The sequence below is a fragment of the Camellia sinensis genome, chromosome 8, assembly GCF_055761805.1.
Source record: "Camellia sinensis isolate YWXY chromosome 8, ASM5576180v1, whole genome shotgun sequence".
Taxonomy (NCBI): Eukaryota; Viridiplantae; Streptophyta; class Magnoliopsida; order Ericales; family Theaceae; genus Camellia; species Camellia sinensis.
In genome coordinates, this window is record NC_138968.1 from 22779795 (window position 1) to 22801621 (window position 21827).

The 21827-nt window shown below is 39.5% G+C and overlaps 1 protein-coding gene across 1 annotated transcript; it reads right to left on the reverse strand.

The window, feature by feature from the left end:
- Positions 1-14949: 14949 nt before the first annotated feature.
- On the reverse strand, positions 14950-16457 carry LOC114315308 (uncharacterized). The gene is made up of 2 exons (XM_028261927.2): positions 16317-16457; positions 14950-16212 (listed from the first exon to the last, which is right to left on the reverse strand). Exons 1-2 carry the CDS (start codon positions 16455-16457, stop codon positions 14950-14952), a joined length of 1404 nt encoding a protein of 467 aa, XP_028117728.2.
- Between the last annotated feature and the right edge of the window lie 5370 nt (positions 16458-21827).

The following is a 21827-nucleotide window of genomic DNA, read 5'->3' on the forward strand; positions in this document are numbered from 1 at the left end:
AGCTTCACGAGGGTGCTAGCAACCTCTTTACAAATAGAGCAATCCTCCACGGATTTTACACAGACTTTCTAAGTCAAGAACACTGAGTGTACTACACTGTTACAAGGTTGAAAAGAAGGTGTTTTTGCTTTCATAGAAAGCTACAAGAATTATCTCTCAAATATAGTTATAAAAATGAAGCTTTGATTTTTCTGTAAATCTCACACAGGAAAGATGGGCTTAAAGCTATACGTCTCAGTGTATAATTTCTGAAAGAGGATGTAAACAAAAATTGAAGAACACTTCTCAGAGAATTTTTCAAAGAATAGATGTGAGTATGGTTGCAAACGAGTCGAGCCGAGCCGAGCTTTAGTGTGTTTGGGCTTGTTTATTAAGATTTTAACGTGAATAAAAATTTAACGAACTAAGCTCGAGCCGAGTTGGCTTAGGCTCGACTCGAGCTCGAGCCTGTTCACGAACCTTAACGAGCCAAAAAATTTATAAATTCATACTTGCATGTGAGACTAAAGTTACAATTAAAACTTTGATTATACAATTATATATACAATATATATAAACATACTAAAAAAAAATTCATATTTTACTAAAATAATAATATCTACTACCACTATTATATAAATGTACTATCTATAGTTAACTATTATTTACATTTATATTTTTTAAACATATAAATAACATATTTCTCTTATTTTTTATACATAATTTTATATTATTTAATATATAAATAATAAATATTAAATGAGCCAGCTAACGAGCCGAGTTTTAGAATGTTTGAGGTTGTTTATTAAAAATTTAACGAGCTTGAGCTCGAGCTCGAACGACAAAAAAAATTAACGAACCGAGTTCGAACGAGCTCTTACCGAGCCGAGCTCGAGTTTGTTCACGAACGACTCTATTCATTTGCAACCCTAGATGTGAGTGATTATAGATCAAAGAATATTTTCTGATTTTTTGTAACTTGTTTACATTAGAGGCTTTGGTATATATAATGAAACTTATAGCCGTTGTATTGATTTGAATTTATAGCCGTTTATAGCCGTTGTATTCATTTGAATTTATAACCATTTATAGCCGTTGTACTCCATCATTACTAATTTGAATATCTTCCACTCCATCATTACAAATTTGAATATCTTCCACTTGAACCTTTTGAACCTTTTGAACTGCTGCTGTGCTGGGCTGTTTGAACTCCTGATTTAATCAAATGTTAAATACATTCTAACAACATTTAGGATAAAGGTTTAGGTGAGAAATAATGGGACAAAATAAATTTTGATTCTATTTTTCTCTTTCAAATAAATTAAAACATAAAATCATCAAAATAAATGTTGATTTTAGTTTTCTCTTTCAAATAAATCATCAAAATAAATTTTTATTCTATTTTTCTCTTTCAAATAAAATATCAAAATAAATTTTGATTCTATTTTTCTCTTTCAAATAAATTAACAATATAATTAAATAAATCATCAAAATAAATAAGTCTAACAAAGCTAAAGCTTCAAACAAGACTAACTTAGACGGGCTGAAGAAACAGCTCGAGAAAGCCAAAAGAAGATGGGCTAAGGAACTCCCCAACGTCCTCTGGGCATACCAAACTGCCCCCAGATATTCAACCGGGGAAACTCCATTCACCTTAGCTTACGGTATGGAGCCTGTCATACTCTTGGAGATCGGTTGTCACGACCCAAACCCGGCCCTATGGGTTTAGCACCGTAACCGGCCAGTAATCCGAGATTACCACAGGCCTGCAGAACAGTAGTACAGTAAAACAGAGTACAGGGCCTGGCGGAAGCCAAAACAGTAAATAAACAATGCCCAATGAGCTGCGACAGTCTATATGAAAAGATTTTTCATACATTTATACGTAAACAGTACAGAACGGTATGCACAATATTTACAATCATTCAGACTAGGGACTCAACCCTAGATAACAGTACGGTAAACATTCAGTCTATACAGAACAGTGAAACAGTACAAAAGGGGGAATTGTAAAACACCCCTAAGCCCTCACACGTTAGGCTCGGAACCTCGCAGTGAGGCACAAAGGCTGGCTTGACAAAACTGGAGTCTAACCCACGCTCCTAACTCCGGTCTGGTGGCTGAGCACCTACATATATATATAAACAGTGAGCTAAAGCCCAGTGAATAACATAATGCGTAAAGGGGTTATGAATGAAATGTCCTTACAGTAATGAAATCAGTTCATTAAACAATACTTCAGTCTTTCAGTCAGAACAGTTATTCAGTCATATGTGGTACATCCATTAGCATAGCAGTAAACAGTAGGTCTTAAAGACCGAACAGTAATGATGGCCATCAATCAGTAAACAGTAGTGGTTCCACGAGGGAACCGACAGAGATCTCTGTAACAGTAACAGTAAACAGTAGGTGCTAAGGATGCCACAATACAGTTCAGAATATAGGACATACATTCATTCAGTAAACAGTATCAGTTCAGTAAACAGTTCAGTTCAGTATTCAGAAGATAATCATTTTGAACATATCTTTACACAATTGTTACTCATAGAGTTCGGGCTACAGTAAGCTAGAACGTGTCTCCCCAGTCGCCAAACCCTACACAGTTAACAGATTGAACACACTAAGCTACGCAGTTGGGAAATATAACAACTTAATCCCTAATGCCTCGGTGTGTTCTACATCTATATCCTCAACAAGATGTCTACAACTAGGCCTAAGAATGCCTAGAATGAGATGAGGATGCAAAGATGCACATTTAAAAGCATTTGCAGAAAAACAGAGTTCCGCTCGAGCGCAGGTTTCCCCGCTCGAGCGGTAATGCAACAAAGGTACACGCTCGAGCGTAAACTTTCCCGCTCGAGCGTACTGTAAAAGTACTGGATTGGTGAAATCTCCGCTCGACGCCCGCTCGAGCTTGAGACATGACTCCGCTCGAGCGCCCTATCCTCCGCTCGAGCGGACTGTAAAACAGTGCAGAGAGATGCTGGTTGCTCGGATTCCACGCTCGAGCGTAACTTTCCCCGCTCGAGCGGAAGTGCGAAATCTGGAAAACCCAAATTGCACCTCCAAGCTCAAACTCAAGTTTAAATGCATCAAAACCGATCCTCTTGGGCTGAATTTCCAGAAAACATTTATAAACACATAGAATAACATGGTTCAAAGCTCAATTTGAGAAATCAAAGCCCAAGGGTGTTTAATTCAAATCCAATTTCAAACCATTTTCCAAGAACATGGAGAACATGCAAACATGCATGATCTTAAATCATTTTCAAAGCTTTAATGCTGTTTCAAAAGAGCTCAAACCTTCAAAAACAAGATGAACTCATGGAGTATGACCAAAAGATGGACATGCATGTGAGGAAACGTGGACTACAACCTCAAAACTTCAATATATGTACATGCATGCAACAATTAAGCCACAATTCAACATCTAAACCATGTTTTGGCTCTACACTCCATCAATATGACATGAACCATGCAAGAATCAACTTAAAACATGAACAAGAAGACAATGGAGCTACCTTTAGTCTTGTAGTTCAAGAAGGGAGCTCAAATATGCAATCTACCCTTCAACAATTCTTCAATTTCCAAGCAATATTGAGATGAACTCAACTCCTCAAGTCTCTCTCTCTCTCTATGGTCGGCTAAGGGTCTCACAAATAGGCCAAAGAAATGTTTGATTCAATGTATAAGGCTCAAGTGTGTGTGTGAGATAGTGGTCCACTAGGGGTAGTTCGGTAAATAAGGCCAACTCTGCAATTGATCAATATTTAATCTAATTTAATCGTATCTAATCAGTTTTCAGATAATTATACCATAAAATCATATTAAATATGACGATCATAATACACTAACCCATTTCCGGTTCGGCCGCCGATAAGGCCTTCAATTAATAGTTTAAACATAAAACACGAACAGATCAAACAAACAGTCAACAGATAAAATGCAATTCAAACAGATGTATTCACTCAATTCAGTTTCAATTTCGGTCAGTCAGTTCAGTACTTTAATCAGTTCAATTCTCAGTCAGTTATCAGTCATTATCAGTTCCGTTTAACAGTAATCGGTGATTATCGGTAATCAATCAGTCATTAATCAGTAAACAGTATGAGGGTTGTTACATCGGTATACCAACCATCCGATCTGAAAACTTTGAGCTTGACTTGAACAATGAAACCATTGCCCTGGAGTTGGACCCAGCTGAGGAAAGAAGGGAAATGGCACTAATTCACATTGCGGCTTATCAGCAAGAGCTCTCCAAGAAATATAAAAAATCATGCTTCCACGTCTATTCAAAATTGGGGATTAGGTCTTGAGAAAAGTGATGGGCAACGCACTGATCCCTGGGAAGGGTAAATTGGGTGCAAATTGGAAAGGGCTATACAAGACACTTGGCCTGGCTGGCAAAGAGGCATACCATCTAGAGGACTTGGACGGCAAAGCTATCCCAAGACCCTGGAACGCGGCTACCCTCAAACAGATTTACTTTTGAAATGTAATCCTTTTTCCTTATTTACACTTTGCCTTTTGCTGTTGCATGTCATGTTTAATGAGCAATGAAAAGAAGTGTTTTATTCCTCTTTGTATTTTGGTATTTTATGTAATATTTTTTATTCAAGCCTAGTTTAATGTATCCTGCTGTCCAAAAAGTTGGTGTTATGTCTAGCTTGGGGCATAAGACTGAGCGACTTTTGCTCAACCCCAGGCTGACTTTGCCCGTCGTGCTACCAGTTGGTGTTATGTTCAGCTTGGGGCATAAGGCTGAGTGGCTTTTGCTCAACCCCGGGTTGACCTTTCCCACCGTGCTAACAATTGGTGTTATCCTTAATTTTGACAATATAATCCGAGCTGGTTTTGCTCGCTAGGGAAAAGTTTGTTGTTTCACTTACTCTTTTAAATCGGGCTAACTTGGCTCGCTACCCCGAATTGATTTTGCTCAAAGTGGCGCAAACTGATGCAATTTAAAAGTTGGCCTTTGGCTTCTTTAACCGAGCTGATTTGTGCTCAAGAGACGTAGCGCTACCCACATTTGAAAAAGTATTCTGCATTTATGCTACCTTTTACTCGATGAAGTTAGCCTGGCGTGATAAAATGTATTCGAAAAAATTATCTCGGCAAAAATGAAAGCTACAGTTAGAACCATTTAGACAAAATAGATAAATTGAAGACGCATGCACATGGCGAGCTAAGAGATGGTGATTTTCATTCATCATTAAGTTTGGTTACAGCAGTGGGGTTCATAGCTCGGTTACATTAAAAAAAATGGAAAAAACTCAGTCCACATTCACAGTTTCGGCCTGCTCAGCCAATTCCTGCTTGGTTTCCTCCTTCGATCCGTGCACCAGATTAGGCTCCAAGTCGGCTTGTTCTCGGCTAGAAAAGCCTTTTCCTCAGATCCCCTGAGTGTCGGACTCTGGCCAACAGGCTACACAGTGGACAATTCAGCCACAACTGCCAGTTTCGCCGTCTCAATGAGCTTTTGTTGCACGGCACTGGCGTATGGCTGCATGTGAGCAGGAATGAACGCAGCTGGCAGGTTCTTGAACACTTCGGAGTCATACGCATGACCAAGTTTTTCCACGACAGCCTTCCAACCGCACTGGAAAAATATGTCTTTCATCGCTTCAACCTGTCGTTCGTAAGTTTCTCTCCCTCCGCATAACCTCAGTCTTCAGCTTCATCAATCTGCTTCTCCAGCTCGACTTTGTGGACATCACAGAGCTGGCATAGCTCGGCAATGTATCTAGCCTTGTTCGCCTAGATTGACTTTTGCTTGTCTTCCTCGGCTCTACCCAGTTTCTCGGCTAGTTGTTCCTGTTCGGCTAGCACCGACTCGTGAGTGGCCTTCAACTTCTCGAGTTCGGCCATTTTGGCCTTATTATCAACAATGGCCTTCTGTAGACTCTACCATATGGAGATCATGCGTTCATGCACGAGATAGTTTTTCTATGCGGCTTGAAAAATAGAAGAAGTCAGAAGCGGAAGTCGATCAATAACTTGAAATAAAGCGACTCGACTACTTACCAGCACGATGGATTTTGCAGTCGACCCAAGAACCTTCAGGTTTTTTCATGTCTGCTGGCAGGAGCTCGGCCCTTATACTTTAGCTCGGGTGACCAGACTTGGGGGAGGGGGGTGTGGAGCAGGTGGATAGCTCGCCCAAAGGTTGTTCAGTCTGTTCCCCTTGATCGGTCGATGGAAGCTCGATAGAATCTTCGTCGACCAACCTCTGCTCGGTTGAAGCCCGCCTCTGCCTCTTCTTCGACCGGCCAGTGCCTTTTTCGCTGGCCAGAGCTAGCACCGGGCCAGATTCTTGTGCGGATTGCTAGTAATATTGGCCTCGTGTCATTTTTGGCGGCTGAGAATCGCTCGACTCGCTAGTGATCATCGATTTTATGGCGCAAATATTTGCCATCTCTTGCTCAGCTGTCAAGAGGACAAATTTGATCGGCGGAAGTGTTGGATCCAGTTCTGGAGAGGGGGCATGAAGAAAATCGGTGACCTGGCTTTTACGCGGTGCAGTATGCCAGTAGCTCGGTACATATTTGAGCAGCTTTTGGGGCTCTTGTTCTTCTGCTGGGTGCCGCAAAGCAACTCGGATGGCCTCCTGGTTGGCTCAAGAATAATCCTCTACCAAGATCGTATAATCTACATAAGAATTCAAGTGTTAGATCGGCAAAACAGTTCAAATGCAAAAATATAAACCGCACTAGGATACTCACCAGCGCTCCCGAAATTTTTGCGTATGGGCGTCTCAATGTCCTCATAATTACCAAACACCCACAAGAAATCATCTTCATTCATCTCTTTGTCCGGGTTGCCCTCTATAAGTTTTGCGTGGCCCTTCCTAACCTTCAGGTACTAGCAGAAGCCTCCCTTTTTTTTACTAAGTGTATATTGGTGGAATATCTCGGCGAGGCCGAGGTTCAAACTGACGATTCGGTTTAGCGCGGCCACGCCATTTATTATCTTATAAGTGTTATTGGACACTTGGGTTGGAGACAACCTAGTCTGCCTAAAAAATTCACAGATTAGGGGTTGGATCGGGAAACATAGGCCGTCTTCCACAATGGACACGACCGTAAAGGGGCAAACGTTCAATTTACCCCAGGGAGTTTCTCATTTTTTGGCTAGCTCAAAGTGGACATCATCTGGTATGTTGAATTCTCTACAGAACTCAGTAATTGCCCCAGGCGAACTAACCATAAATCGGTATTTTCCTATTTATCTCGGTATTATTTTGTGTATCTTAAATTTGATAGTAGCTCGGTCAAAATTGAACGGCTCTGGTTACTATTTGCTCGGTCTTTGAGCCTCACTGATTATGGTGTTGAGGTATGCCTAATCGGTCCTAGTTCATTATTATTAAAAATAAATGCAAGTGTTAGCACAGCATCAAGTGCGCGGCCACCAAAATATGTCTAGCTCTGCTTTGAAAAGTTTCTTCTAAACTTCCAGCTTTATCTCGAAATACAGTTTTAGCTCAGTTTTGGAGCCTAAGGTGTTAGACCGGTTCTTGGCCTTTATCCAAAACGGTTTGTGGTTATCTCGGCTCAACGCCCCTACTGGTTCCTATCGTAGTCCAAATCACTCAAAGAGACCACAAACACATTTTAGCTCAATTTGGAGCGATTTCAAGATCCAAAACTGAATTTTGCTCTATCTTGCCCAGGAATTAGGTTGTTCATCCTAAATACGAAGTTTATACACTAGAACTAAGAGGAATGAAGGGCATGGGGGCCCTATTTGTGTTTTTGGTTTTGGTTTTGCTTAGGGTCTACGAATGTCTATCAATTTTACCCCATAAGAGGGGCATCGACAGTATATCAACAGTCTCAAATAAACAGAAATGAAGAACTTGAAGAACAATAAAAAATGGAGGTGAAGAAGATTAGAAAAACTTACCAAACATGATGGGAGACCTTGGTCCGTAGAGAAGAGTAGCTTTGACGGAGAATGGCGAATCCAACAAAGCAAAAATGACAGCTGAGAATGAGAGCAATAGTGATAGTGACTGTCGCTGAAGTTCAAGGGTTTAGGGTTTTGGGCTAGAAAGAGGATAAACAGTGATGGGGACTTTTTTGACTTCTAGCAAGTATATATGGAGGGAAAGCCAAAAGGAGGCAACCTTTTGAATTTTGGGCATAATGATGACAGCTATGGGGCTACACGAAGCGAATGGGGGAACGCCATGCGGCAAGAAGATGACTGGTTGTCTGTACGACCACAATGATGTAAGTGTGGCTAATTGATCAGTTACAAGACAACCGTCACAAATCTCGAAAACTGTACGGAATTGATAGCTCGGTAATAAAAGGTAATCCCAATCACGCTCGGCGCAGATAGGGTTAGGGGGCAATTGAGAAAGGGATTTATGCCGAGCGTTGAGCCGATCTAGGGTTTAGTACGGGAATGGTGTTGGGCCGAGCAAGGGGCCGCACGGCATACGCTCTGGGCCGCACCGAGCCATCGATCGCCGCATTCGAGATTGATACTTGAAGGGATCATATTAGCCAAAAGAGTGGACAGAACGCCCTCGTTTGGTCGACCTAAAGAGATGTGAGCTATGTTGCGACCGACCTATCGGTCGCCCACATTCAACCCAATGTGGGGAGATCAAGATAGGCGTGATTCAATCTTGACACCGAGGAAACAGCCGCGTAGACTTCACCCGGTATGTAGGAAGTCAGAGTTGGTGTTGCTGGTTGCGAAGTAATGTTTGGCCAAGTATTCCACGTAGACCAATGATGGGAAGAGAAGAATCCACTCCTGGTATGCGTTAATACCATTTGGTAGCGCGACAAACATTGTTTGGAGGTTTTGGTCTCTACACGTGTAAGAAATGTAGAAGGAAGCACAGTCACTTGTCCAAAGAAGGACAACAGAGGTAGTGTGCCCACAATCTATGAGGTTGCATGGCCAGCCTTGAAAATGAGGAGCATACAGACATTAGTGGTAAGCCATTTTGATTACAGACTCTCTCTCTCTCTACAGGGCTCTACCTTCTCTCTTTTTCTCTAAGTGTGCTAACTCGACAATCAGAGGGTTTTTCCGACAGCACGTCGCCGAGCAGCTCACTCTCTTTCTGTTCTCAGGTTAAGCGACGTTACTTGAAGCTTGGACACAAGGACTATGGAAAGCGACGTATATTTTTTCCCCGCACAATATTCATCATTTCTTTTAAAGTCTTATTTTTCCTTTCAGCAATGACATTTTGCTGAGGTGAGTTAGGAGCGGTGGTTTGATAAATTATTTCATGTTCTTTACAAAATTCACCACAAGGTGATTCATATTCACCACTTCTATCACTTCTTAGTTTTTTAATTTTCTTATTAAGTTGATTTTCAACTTCATTCTTATATTGAATGAAAGTTTCCAAAGTTTCATCCTTGGTTCGAATTAAATAAACATAACTATATCTAGTATAATCATCTATGAAAGTGATAAAATATTTTTTCCCACCTCTAGTTTGAATTGATTTAAAATCACAAATGTCATTATGAATTAATTCAAGTGGCTCAATACTTTGCTCAATTGAATGAAAAGGAGTTTTAGTTAATTTTGCCTCAACACAAATTTTACATTTATGATTTAAATCAATGTCAAATTTAGGTAAACATTCCATATTAATTAATCTACGCAAAGATCCATAATTAACATGTCCTAACCTATCATGTCATAAATTTGAAGACTCAAGCAAGTAAGAAGAAGATGTACTTTTATTAATAACAGAGGGTACAACAGTTATTACATTTAGTTTGAAAAGGCCATCAGACATGTAACATTTTCCTACATATATCCCATTTTTGGTAAGCACAAACTTGTCGCTTTCAAAAACTAGCCTAACCCATTTTTACTCAACAAATATCTGGAAACAAGGTTCTTGTGAATGTCCGGTACATGCAGCACATTGTTGAGGGTGAGTTCCTTTCCAGATGTCATTTTTAGAATAATCTTTCCTTGTCCACCACAGAATAAGATGTGAACATCTCTTTGTCAGCACAGAAGTGGCGAGTAGCACCAGTGTCCACCTATCATTCTTTAAGATTTTCGACAAGGTTTGTCTCAGAAACAATTGTAGAAAGATTTATGTCATCTACACCATTGAAAATTTTGTCAACTTCGGTCATATTGGCTTGAGCAGGCTTCTTGCTTGATCTTCCTTTACCTTTGCGCTTGCTACTGCAATCTTTGGCCCGATGCCTCTCTTTGTCACAGATGTAACATTAGCCATTAAACTTGTACTTCTCAGTTTCCCTTCCTTTAGAACCTTGTGCAGAACTTTCTTTAGAATACTTCAATTTTTTGCTTTTGGAGCATGTTCCACCACATTTGCCTTAGACTCCATTAGATGCTTACCAACCTGTTTCTCAGAATTGCGGTTGTCCTCCTTAATCCTCAAACACATAATTAATTCCTCTAATGTCATTTTTTTGTGCTTATGTTTGAGACAGTTCTTGAATTCCTTCCAGTTTTGTGGTAATTTTTCAATTAAAGTAGTAACTTGGAAGGATTTACTGAGAGACATGTCTTCTGCGTAAATGTCATGCAAAATAAGTTGGAGATCTTGAACTTAGCTGATCACAGTCTTAGAATCAACCATCACAAAATCTAGGAATTTGCCAAACACAAATTTCTTTGGGCCAGTATCTTCTGTTTTGTACTTTTTCTCCAAAAACTCCCAAAGTTCATTTGCCATCTTGATAGGACTGTAGACGTTGTATAATGTATTGTCAAGTCCGTTCAAGATGTAGTTGCAGCAAAGAAAATCAGCATGTTTCCAAGCATTGACCGCAGCAACCACTTGCCGGTTAGTTTCATCCTCTTTCAGTGTATGAGCATTTTTACGGAGAAAACGAGTCAGGTTCAGAGTAGTAAGATATAACAGCATTTTCTGCTACCATCTTTTAAAATCAGTTCCTAAGAAGTTCTTTGGCTTTTCACCGTGATTGACTGGCATAGTCAGAGTAGAAGAGGGGGTTGGAGCAATTGCAGCCACCATACTAGTACTAGTTTGAGCATTAATTTCAGTAACTATGGATTTTAAATTATAAAACAAAATTATAATTAGAATTTTATACTACACAAAATTAAACCAAAATCACATAATTAAATTCTGTAAAAATAAAAGAAACAAGAATTGTAACTTTTATTTCCAATTAATATGAAAATAAAATAAAATTTTGTTTTATTTAAACAAATTAATTCCACACAGAAAATTAAATTTCTGTAACACTTCAAAAATTAAAATACTGAAACAGAATTTTGATTAATGAAAACTCAGAAATTATTTCTGAAAATCAAAATTAATTTCTGATCAACTTCATAAATAAATATTCTGAATTGTTAATGACTACCAGTATATTACTACTAGTTGTCAAAGAAAATAAACAGTATATTACTACTATTTTTCAAATAGTATATTACTACTATTCGTTTTTCCAACCAGAATATTATTTTGTAAACGCACAGAATATTAATTTCTATAAGAAGAAGAAAAGGAAACAAACAAAAAATTCTGTTTTAGCAGAATAATTCGAATATGTCTTAAGATTCTTGGAACAATCTTCTGTGTAAAATAAATAACTTGAAACAAATCAAACAAATAAAAATAAATTACTTATAGAATTTATTTTACCGAAATGAATAAGTACAAAAAATAGATCAAGTCGAGTGTATGACACTCTATCCTTAAGACAGATTCGTCACGCTTCAATACTTATGGATAAAAGGCGTCTATCTCTCAGGATACAATGATCTACATAGATTGTAGTAGCACTCTAAACAATTTATACAGTGAACAAAACCTATGTTTTTTACTCTCTAAATTTTTTCCTAAGAACTAATATGAAGAACAATGCACACAAAGAGCAAAACCAGGAAGAGAAGAATTTTTCTAGATGTGAAAATCTACTAGAAATGACCACTATTTATAGGTAAACTGGTGACTTTCAAATCTATCCGAACATGTATGATCTTGAACTGAACAGGTGTAAAAACCTGAACAGATACAATTTGAAATTTGAACAGATCTGCTGGCTGTTTTATAATTGCTGGGCAGTTTTATAATTGTTAAACAACAGTTTGAACATGCTAGAATTATATCGAAACGGCACTGTATGGACAGGAAAAATTGAATTCAAATTTGACACAAAATTTGAATTAATTTCGTTCAGAAAAAATAATTTTCCCACAAGAATTTTTGAAAACAATTTAAATAAATTTTGTCTAAAAAATTAATATTAGAACCGACCCGATCCACAACCCACACCCGTGCCTGGTACGGCTCGGCCGACCACGACGGCACGCGTGTGTGGTAGTTTGAGCCAAGGTTCACTTTGCCCATAACTCCTTCCTTCTACAAACTTGGGATGCCCCTTAGGGTACAACCCAAGTGTTGCCACTTAAAACTTATATATACACATAAGCTGGTATGTTTGGTAACGTTTACGTTTTCAGTTTATATTTACAAAAATTTTATAAACTGATTTTGTTTATTTTTTGAAAAACATAAACTACAAACACGTTTGGTAATTGACAAAATGTTTTAAAAAATTTAAAAATATAAAAAAGAGTGAGAAATGACAAGTGGCGGCGGAAGACGGCGGTGGAAAGTGGTAACGGTGGGTGGTGGGTAGCTGGTGGTGGTGGGTGGTGGCGGGTGGGTGGTAGTGGTGGGTGGGTGGGTGACAGTGGCGGGTGGTGGATGGTAGCGAGTGGGTGGTGGTGGTGGTGGTAACGGGTGGGTGGCGGATGGCTGGTGGTGGTGGCGGGTGGGTGGTGATGGCAGGTAGGTGGCGGGTGGTGGTGGTGCGTGGGTGGATGACGGTGGCAGGTGGTGGGTGGTAGCGGGTGGGTGGTGGATGGTGATGGTGGGTGGGTGGGTGATGGTGGCGGGTGGTGGTTGGTAGCGAGTGGGTGGTGGCGGGTGGTGGTGACAGGTGGATGGCGGATGGCGGGTGGTGGTGGGTGGTGGCGGGTAGTGGTAGCGGTGGGTGGGTGGGTGACGGTGGCGAGTGGTAGGTGGTAGCGAGTGGGTGGTGGTGGTAGTGGTGGTAGGTGGTGGTGGCGGGTGGCAAGTGGTGGTGGGTGGCTGGTGGTGGCAGGTGGGTGGTGGGTGGTGAGTGGTGAGTGGTGGTGGCAAGTAGGTGGCGGGTGGTGGTGGGGGGCGGTGGATGGTAGTGGCGGGTGGTGGGTGGTGGCGGGTGGATGACAGGTGGGTGGTGGTGGTGGCGAGGGGTGGGTGGTGGTGGCGAGTGGGTAGCAGGTGGGTGGTGGGTGGTGGTGGGTGGTGGGTGGCGGGTAGTGAGTGGTGGTGGCAGGTGGTAGTGGGGGGTGGGTGGTGGTGGCGAAAGACGGTGGTGGAAAATGGTGGCGGGTGGTGGCTAGTGTTGGGTGGTAAAAAAAAAAAAAAAAACTCAAAACTCAAAACGGAAACACATTTTTTGTGTTTTTATTTTTTGACCAAATTTATAAACTGAGACCACTGATTTATAAATTAAAAATTTTACCAAACAAGTTTTTATTTGAATTTTTAAAATTTTTGTAAATATAAACAGAAAACTGAAAACGTAAGTGTTACCAAACGGCACTACTTTTCAATGTGGAACAAACCTTATAAGGAAACCCACATTTTATTCTTTAACTGTCCATTTCATGAACCCGAAAATGATATCAACTTCTCATTCACTCATAAATGGTTTTGACGCACCTTCTTCACCGTGTGACTTGCCATGCGACAAGGAACACGTCATCTCTTTGGACTCACTCCAAAAAACGTTTGGGACCCACTCAAATTTAAACTTAAAATTGGCCCATAATAAACCTATAAAATCATGATTCCAACAGTGATATTTATAATTTTTAAAAACACATAAAGCTATTTATATTGTAAACAGATCTAAGAAAGTGTATTTATAATTTATCCTTTACTTTTTGATTTCTAATTAACAAGTTTCAAATTGAGAAGAGTAGCAGCAAATAAACGCAATCTTATCATAAGATGTAGTTTATAAACTATAATCATTTGAAATATATTTAAATAAGCTTTAACTGATTTACTACTAGTTTAGTATTTTTTTATTCTTTTTGACGACTCGAGGTTTAAAGGCCGCTCCAAGCTAGCTAAACCATCAGAAAGTCTAATTAAATGCCCAAAAAAGATATATCATAATTTTATATAAATTGTAATTATAAGGTGAAGATTAAATTAGTGTTGTGTAGTGTATAGAATAAATCTAGGCTGTTAATTAATAATTCTGAGTAAAAAAAATTGATTTTGTAATATTATTATTAATTTAATTAGCCAAACTCAAGAAAAATTACTTCAACAAAATAATGAAAAAAAAGTAGCTAAAATGATTTTGTGTACAATAACTATTTATTTTTGTTCAGACACTATTCTCGAGTTATTTGATTTTTATTTTAAAACCATTTACCATTTCTTTTCATATCTCAATGTCTCTCATAAAAAAAAACATTAAATGAATATTTTTTTTTAAATGACTATAATAAAAAAAATTATTAGAGTTTACATTGAAAAAATAACTGAATATTTTTATTAGTATTACTAAGATGCTATATAAACCAGACAAATTGGAGGAGAATCAAACCTCAAGCTTTCTAAAAGAGGTAGCTAAATTTTCCATGGTACACATAAAAACTTAAGCTGAGTTCAAAACAAATTAAAAAATTTGACGAGTTTCTTTTTATTCATTTATGATTTTATTTATATAACAAATCAATCTAAAATAAACTTTCAAAAAAGAGTCAGGAATTTAATATAGGGGGCACCCATTAATTACAATCTTAAATTTTTTCTTCCCCAATCGATAACAATAACATAATAATAATTTTTCGAACTAATGCTAAACATTAAAAATTAATATCCATTACAAAAAGTTTTAAATTTTAAACTTTTATAATTGACCCCGACGAGTTTTCATCTTTTGAAATCTTTCCATAATAGTATCATTGGCCAACAAAAATATCTCTCTCAATGTAGACAATCAAGCTACCATTCATCCATTCATCACCTATTCGGTTCTGCAACAGATTCTTCACAATATTCATAGATGAAAATACCCTTTCAACAGTAGCAGTTGCAACAGGTAAGATTAATGCTAAAGTCAAGAGCAAATACACCAATGGATATACTTTGTCTCTTCCAGTCTTTACCATTTTTTTAGCAAGATCGGTAATTCCATTCAACATTGAGAACTCACTACTGGATAGCATATCGATAATATATGTATCAAGTTGATCATTAAGTACCATGAGCTCCACTGAAGAAAATTCTTTGGGATAAAATTCAGCAAGATGAATTAACTTTTTCCTGTCAAAACTAGAGAAAGAGTTAGATGGATTTAAACATGCCACACAAAGTAACAACTCAGTGTTCGACTCAGTGAAACGAGCATTTAGTTCTGGAATTTGCATATCCAAAATAGTGTAGAATAACTCAGCGCGATAGTAATGTAAGTTTGTAATTTCTTGAGCATTGCGCCTTTTTCTCCCTCGAGCTACAAACATATCTTCCATTTGGGGAACATCAATTTCATGTTTTTCACAAAAAAACAAAATATCAAGTAAAGATGTCCACCCACTCTCCCTCATCTTTTGGAGTTGTTCTTTAGAAATTTGAACTAAATTCATGGCATTAACAATATCTTGATCTTTCCTTTGTAGTGCTTGCGATAACTCACTTGTAATAGCCAATATTGTTTTCAACAAACGAAGGTTCAATACAAACTTAAATGATTGAATTGAGTCCAACAAAATATTTGCTTCTGCTCGTTGTTCTGAATTTGAACCATCCTCCGAAATCAATTCAAGCACATCAATCACTGTTGAAAACATACTAGCCAAGCTAACTAAAGTACCATAGTGTGAACCCCAACGTGTATCACCAGCATGTTTAAGATTAGTTTCTTGATTTAAGCCTTGCCCACTAGATAGCTCTCCAGTATTAAGTGCCTCAGCAACTTTTGCAGCTTGCATCTCCCTAACAATATCTCGGCGTTTACATGATTCTCCAACAATATTCACCACATTAGAAACCAAAGTGAAAAGTAAAGCAATTTGATTATGATTATTTACCACAGCTACAAGTGCCAATTGCAATTGATGAGCAAAACAATGAACATAATATGCACAAGGATTCTCTTTCAGTATAAGTGTTTTAAGACCATTGAACTCACCTTGCATATTACTAGCCCCATCATATCCTTGACCCTAATACTCAATCCAAGTTTGGAGAATAAATTTTCCATAGCTTGTTTAAACGAGAGAGCATTCGTATTAGCAACATGCTCAATACCCAAAAAGAGCTCAATCACTTGGCCTTTTTTGTCAACATATCGTATTGCAACTGTCATTTGCTTATTGATTGATATGTTACGGGCTTCATCAATCAAAATAGAAAAAAGTGCATCATCAAGATCTCTAATAATCGCATTGATAGTTTCAAATGCGGCCATATTTACAATGTCTTTTTGAATATCAGGAGATGTCAACTTGAGATTTTGTGGAACATTGCTCAATGCATGTAACGCCCTCAAAAAAAAAAAAAAAACATAAATCATCCAACAATAGCATGCTTAGACACAAGAAAATAAAGCATAAGTATTTTCCCTCAGAGCAATCATTACAAAATGTATTACATGTTGACAACGAAAGTAAATGCCCTATGGGCTTACAACTTTCCAAGTCAACACTTGGTTACAAAAAAAATAGTACAAACTCTATACAAAGAAAGCCCTTGGCTTGATATGCATGTAATACATCAAAAGAAAACAAAACAACAGAAACAGTCTGTCTGTCTCTAGCCTCCCAAGCTATGTCCTTGGAGGTGGCATGCTACCTATACCTGAAAATGATGTCCCATAAAGGGTGACCCACAGCCCAGTAGAAATATACTAAACCAACTATAAACAATGACTAAAATAATAACATTCAATAGATGGTCTACCCTTGTATTCCAACGTATGTCGTATTACAGTTTCACGACAATCATGCCCATGGCACACTTCAGTTTCCATTTCTTATTCAACTTTGAGTTTGAAAACAAGGCTTAGAACCTAATCAAATAACTTAATGAGATTTAGACTCATCTTTAAAACACTTTCGAAATTCATGATGGATACACATTTTGGTGCTGTATCAATAACACATAGAAACGCTTCTATACTTCACAATTAATAACGATATACATTTTAGTGTTATATCAAATCAATTCAAACACTTCCATAATCCACACTTGATACACATTGTAGTGCTGTATCAATGTCACACGAAATCCGGTTTAGAGGTCCATCCCCTATCTTCTCCTAAACTGTGGAGTACATCCCCTATCTCCTCCCACACACAATGTATATAAACATAAATCATATACACAATCAATCAATACATAAAGTTAATGTATTATTCCAACCACTATACTCGATAGCATACCCAATCGATTAGTTTTAGTTTACCTAATCATCATGCATTGTCTACAACAATCAAAACTATCCTCCACCGATAGCCCAAAGCAGTTATTTCTAAACAGAAAATAAATGCACCAAATGGATAAAATATCAACATTTCAACTAGGTGAGTGATAAATGATCCAACTACACCCTTTAATCCCGTATGTTCCCAATTTCAACATTTTCAATTCAACTTCTCATTTCTCAAAATTAATTTCACAAATTAATTCATCAATATAATTAGGGCATTTTCCATAATTAACAAAACAACCTTAAGGTTTCATTTCTATCAATAACTCAACATTTATCTCGTTTCTCCATGCTAAACATGCATATAGGCTTATATAAATAAAACCTCATCTTTTGTAAAATTACACAAACGCCCAAACTTTCTCAAAATTACCCAACAATCCCCAACATATCACAATGTTAAAATTTAAAGAGAAAGCTCATAAGGAGGAGTAGGATATCCCTACCTCGAAGTTAGAGCTCAAATGGGGAAGAAGACCAAAACCAAAGTGTTCCAAACTCCAAACTTTTCGGATCAAAATGAAGCCCTCGATGATCAACACACTTTTTACAAAGGCCGAAGGATAGGAGAACACTCTAACTAGATCAAACCCTAGAGAGAAGGGAAATCCTAGAGAGAGAGGCTCTGAAAAGTGTTTTTAGAAAGTAAAAGAGAGAGAGTGAATGTAAAAAGTGATTCAAAAATGCCCAGCTGCCCACTGATATACGACACTTCCGCTCGAGCGGAGAATAGAACGCTCGAGCGTCAAGCACAAAAATCTGGACACGCTCGAGCGCAAGAAGGTCCGCTCGAGCTCCAAGACACAAGAATAAAATACATCCGCTCGAGCGCAAAAACCAGTCCGCTCGAGCGTAGATTTCCCTCTCCCAGAACTTTCACAGGCAAAACACTACCCGCTCGAGCGCCAACATACCCGCTCGAGCGTAGGAAACCCGCTGGAGCGTGAAAAACACACCTGCAGAATTTTTACAGGGACACGAGATATTGGGAGTGTGTAAATTCCGCTGGAGCGCTAGAAGGCCCGCTTGAGCAGACAACCAAAAACCAAACTCCGCTCGAGCGCTGAATGATCCGCTCGAGCGTAACACCAAAAACCTGGGCAACTACACTAGAGACCAAAACTCAACCTACCTATTCAGAACACGCCCAACACATCCTATAACTCAAATACAAAGTACGAAAGGATGTAAAAAAGATATAAACAACTGCTAACATCCACGGAACCAAGTCCGGATCACTGTACAACAAGGGGTAAAACCCGGAATCGCTATAACCTTCCCCCCTTAAAGAATTTTGTCCCCGAAATTAAATGCAAGTTTTCAAAAGAACAAGTTTTTCTCCATTTAAACAATGTTACATTCAACATTAAATAACTCGACCCTTCCCGGTCATTCCATCTCTTGTCAAGGGGCATTTCACAACATATACATTTCAACAATTTAAAATGTACATGATTCCCATTTCCACATCATATTCAATATTCATGATATAATTTTCATTTCTATAACACATTCAACATATGCAAAGTTATATCAAACTTCCATTTCAAGGCAAGTTCCAAAATACTTCCATTAAACCAAAACATACACAATGTTTTACAACCTAAGATATTTGCAATACTCTTAAGGTTCAACAATACAACAAAATATACAACATATACTCAAACATCCACAAATAGATCCGGATATTTCTCTCGGACCTCCAACTCACGTTCCCAAGTGGCTTCCTCCACTCCGTGATGTTTCCACAAAACCTTTACCAAGGGAATGGTCTTGCCTCGCAAGGCTTGATCCCGCCTATCCAAGACCCGAACCAGTCTCTCCTCATACGAGGCATCCTCATCTACTTTTAAGTCAGTCCGATCCAATACATGTGATGGATCCGGCTCATACTTCGAAAGCATACTCATATGAAACACGTCATGCACTCCGGACAACTGCGGCGGCAAAGCCAAACGATAAGCAACCTCTCCAATCCTCTCGAGGATCTCAAAGGGACCGATAAACTGAGGGGATAACTTCTCACTCTTCCCAAACCTCATCAAACCTCGCCTAGGTGATATTTTCAGAAAAACATGATCACCCGTCTCAAAAGCTAAAGGCCTCCTCCTACGGTCGGCATAACTCTTTTGACGACTCTGGGCTGTAACAAGCCTCCTACGGATAAGCTCGACTTTCTCCGTCGTTTCTCTCACCAACTCTGGGCCCAACACAGGTGCATCACCTACCTCGGCCCAACAAACTGGAGACCTATAAGGTCGGCCATACAAGGTCTCAAACGGTGCCATACCGATACTTGACTGAAAACTGTTGTTGTAGGCAAACTCCACTAAGGGTAAGTGCCTTTCCCACATCCCACTAAAGTCCAGGACACAACCTTGACGCATATCCTCAAGGATCTGAATAGTACGCTCGGACTGCCCGTCAGTCTGAGAATGATAGGCTGTACTAAAGGTCAACTTAGTGCCCAAGGCACTCTGCAAACTCTGCCACAACCTAGCAGTAAAACGAGGGTCTCTATCTGAGGCGATCGTCACTGGGACCCCGTGCAACCTCACTATGTCCCGAATATACAAGTCAGCAAGATGATGTACCGAATCTCTCACGCGCATAGGGATAAAGTGCGCCGACTTAGTCAATCGGTCTACAACCACCTAAATAGCATCACTACCCCGCTGAGTCCTCGGAAGACCTACAACGAAGTCCATAGTGACATGCTCTCACTTCCACTCGGCAATAGGCAAGGGTTGTAACAAACCCGCTGGCCTCTGATGCTCGGCCTTCACTTGCTGACAAGTAAGGCACTTAGACACAAAAACCGCCACATCCTTCTTCATACCCCGCCACCAAAACTGGCGACCCAAATCCCGATACATCTTAGTGCCTCCCGGATGCACCGCAAGGCGTGAATGGCAAAACTCTCGGAGTACTTCCTCTCGGCAAGATTCTGGTACAAGCAAACGGTCTTGGTATCTCACACTCTAGTCGGGATACACCGTCAAACTCTTCTCAACTTTTCCACTGGAGATCTTCTCTCGGAAGGACTCTACCTCAAGGTCATCTCTTTGTGCCTCTAATACTCGAGTCACAAGTGTAGGCTGCGTAACAATAGAAAACAAGGCCGCAGCCTCAACGGATTCGCCCAAAAGCAAATCAAACTCGCCAAGTGCACCCAACATCTCCCATTCCCGGATGGCTATACAAGCTACATCACTAATGGATTTCCTGCTAAGGGTATCGACCACTACATTGGCCTTTCCCGAGTGATAGTGCAACTCAAAGTCGCAGTCCTCAATGAACTCCATCCACCTTCTCTGTCTCAAATTCAAGTCCCTCTATGTAAACAGGTACTTCAAACTCTTATGGTCCGAGAACACCTCGAACCTCTCACCATAAAGGTAGTGCCTCCAAATCTTCAAGGCAAATATCATTGTTGCTAACTCTAGGTCATATGTAGGGTAATTCTTCTTGTGTATTTTCAACTGACGTGAGCTATAGGCCACCACTTTCCCCTCCTGCATTAACACACAACCCAAACCCTCTCGTGAGGCATCACAATAAACCACATAACCCAACCCTCTTTCCGGAATAATCAAGACCGGAGCGGTGGTCAATCTAACTTTAGCTCTTGCAACGACTTTTCACAAGTCTCACTCTACACAAATTTGACTCCCTTCCGAGTCAATCTAATCAATGGCGAAGCTAGCCTGAAGAAATCCTTCACAAACCGGCGGTAATACTCAGCTAATGCCAGAAAATTGCGTATCTCAAACATACTCTTAGGCTGTGCCCAATCTTGCACTGCCTCAATCTTAGATGTATCAACAGACACCCCTTTCCCAGAAACCACATGGCCTAAGAACTTGACTTCCCCCCAACCAGAACTCACACTTCCCAAACTTGGCATACATCCTATGGGCTCTAAGTAACTCAAGTACCACTCTCAAGTGTTCCTCGTACTCCTCCTCTAAAGGTGAATAAATAAGAATATCGTCCACGAAAACGACCACAAAATGATCTAAGAATTCCTGGAAAATCCGGTTCATCAAGTCCATAAAGACCGCCGGTGCATTGGTGAGCCCAAACGGCATGACCAGAAACTCATAGTGGCCATACCGCGTACAGAATGCCGTCTTCGAAATATCCTCCTCCCTGACCCTCAACTGGTGGTAACCCGATCTCAAGTCTATCTTAGAGAAACAACGGGACCCCTTCAACTGGTCAAACAAATCATCTATACGGGACATAGGGTACTTATTCTTAACCGTAGCCCAATTTAACTTTCGGTAATCTAAACAAAATCTCAAGGCACCATCTTTCTTTTTAGCAAAGAGAGTCGATGCTCCCCAC

Coding starts and splice junctions, on each gene's coding strand:
- LOC114315308 (XM_028261927.2), bottom strand. CDS start 16,457: ATGGCCGCATTTGAAACTATCAATGCGATTATTAGAGATCTTGATGAT. Junction 16,213..16,316: donor ATGTTGACAAAAAAGGCCAA/GTGATTGAGCTC, acceptor ATTGAGTATTAG/GGTCAAGGATATGATGGGGC.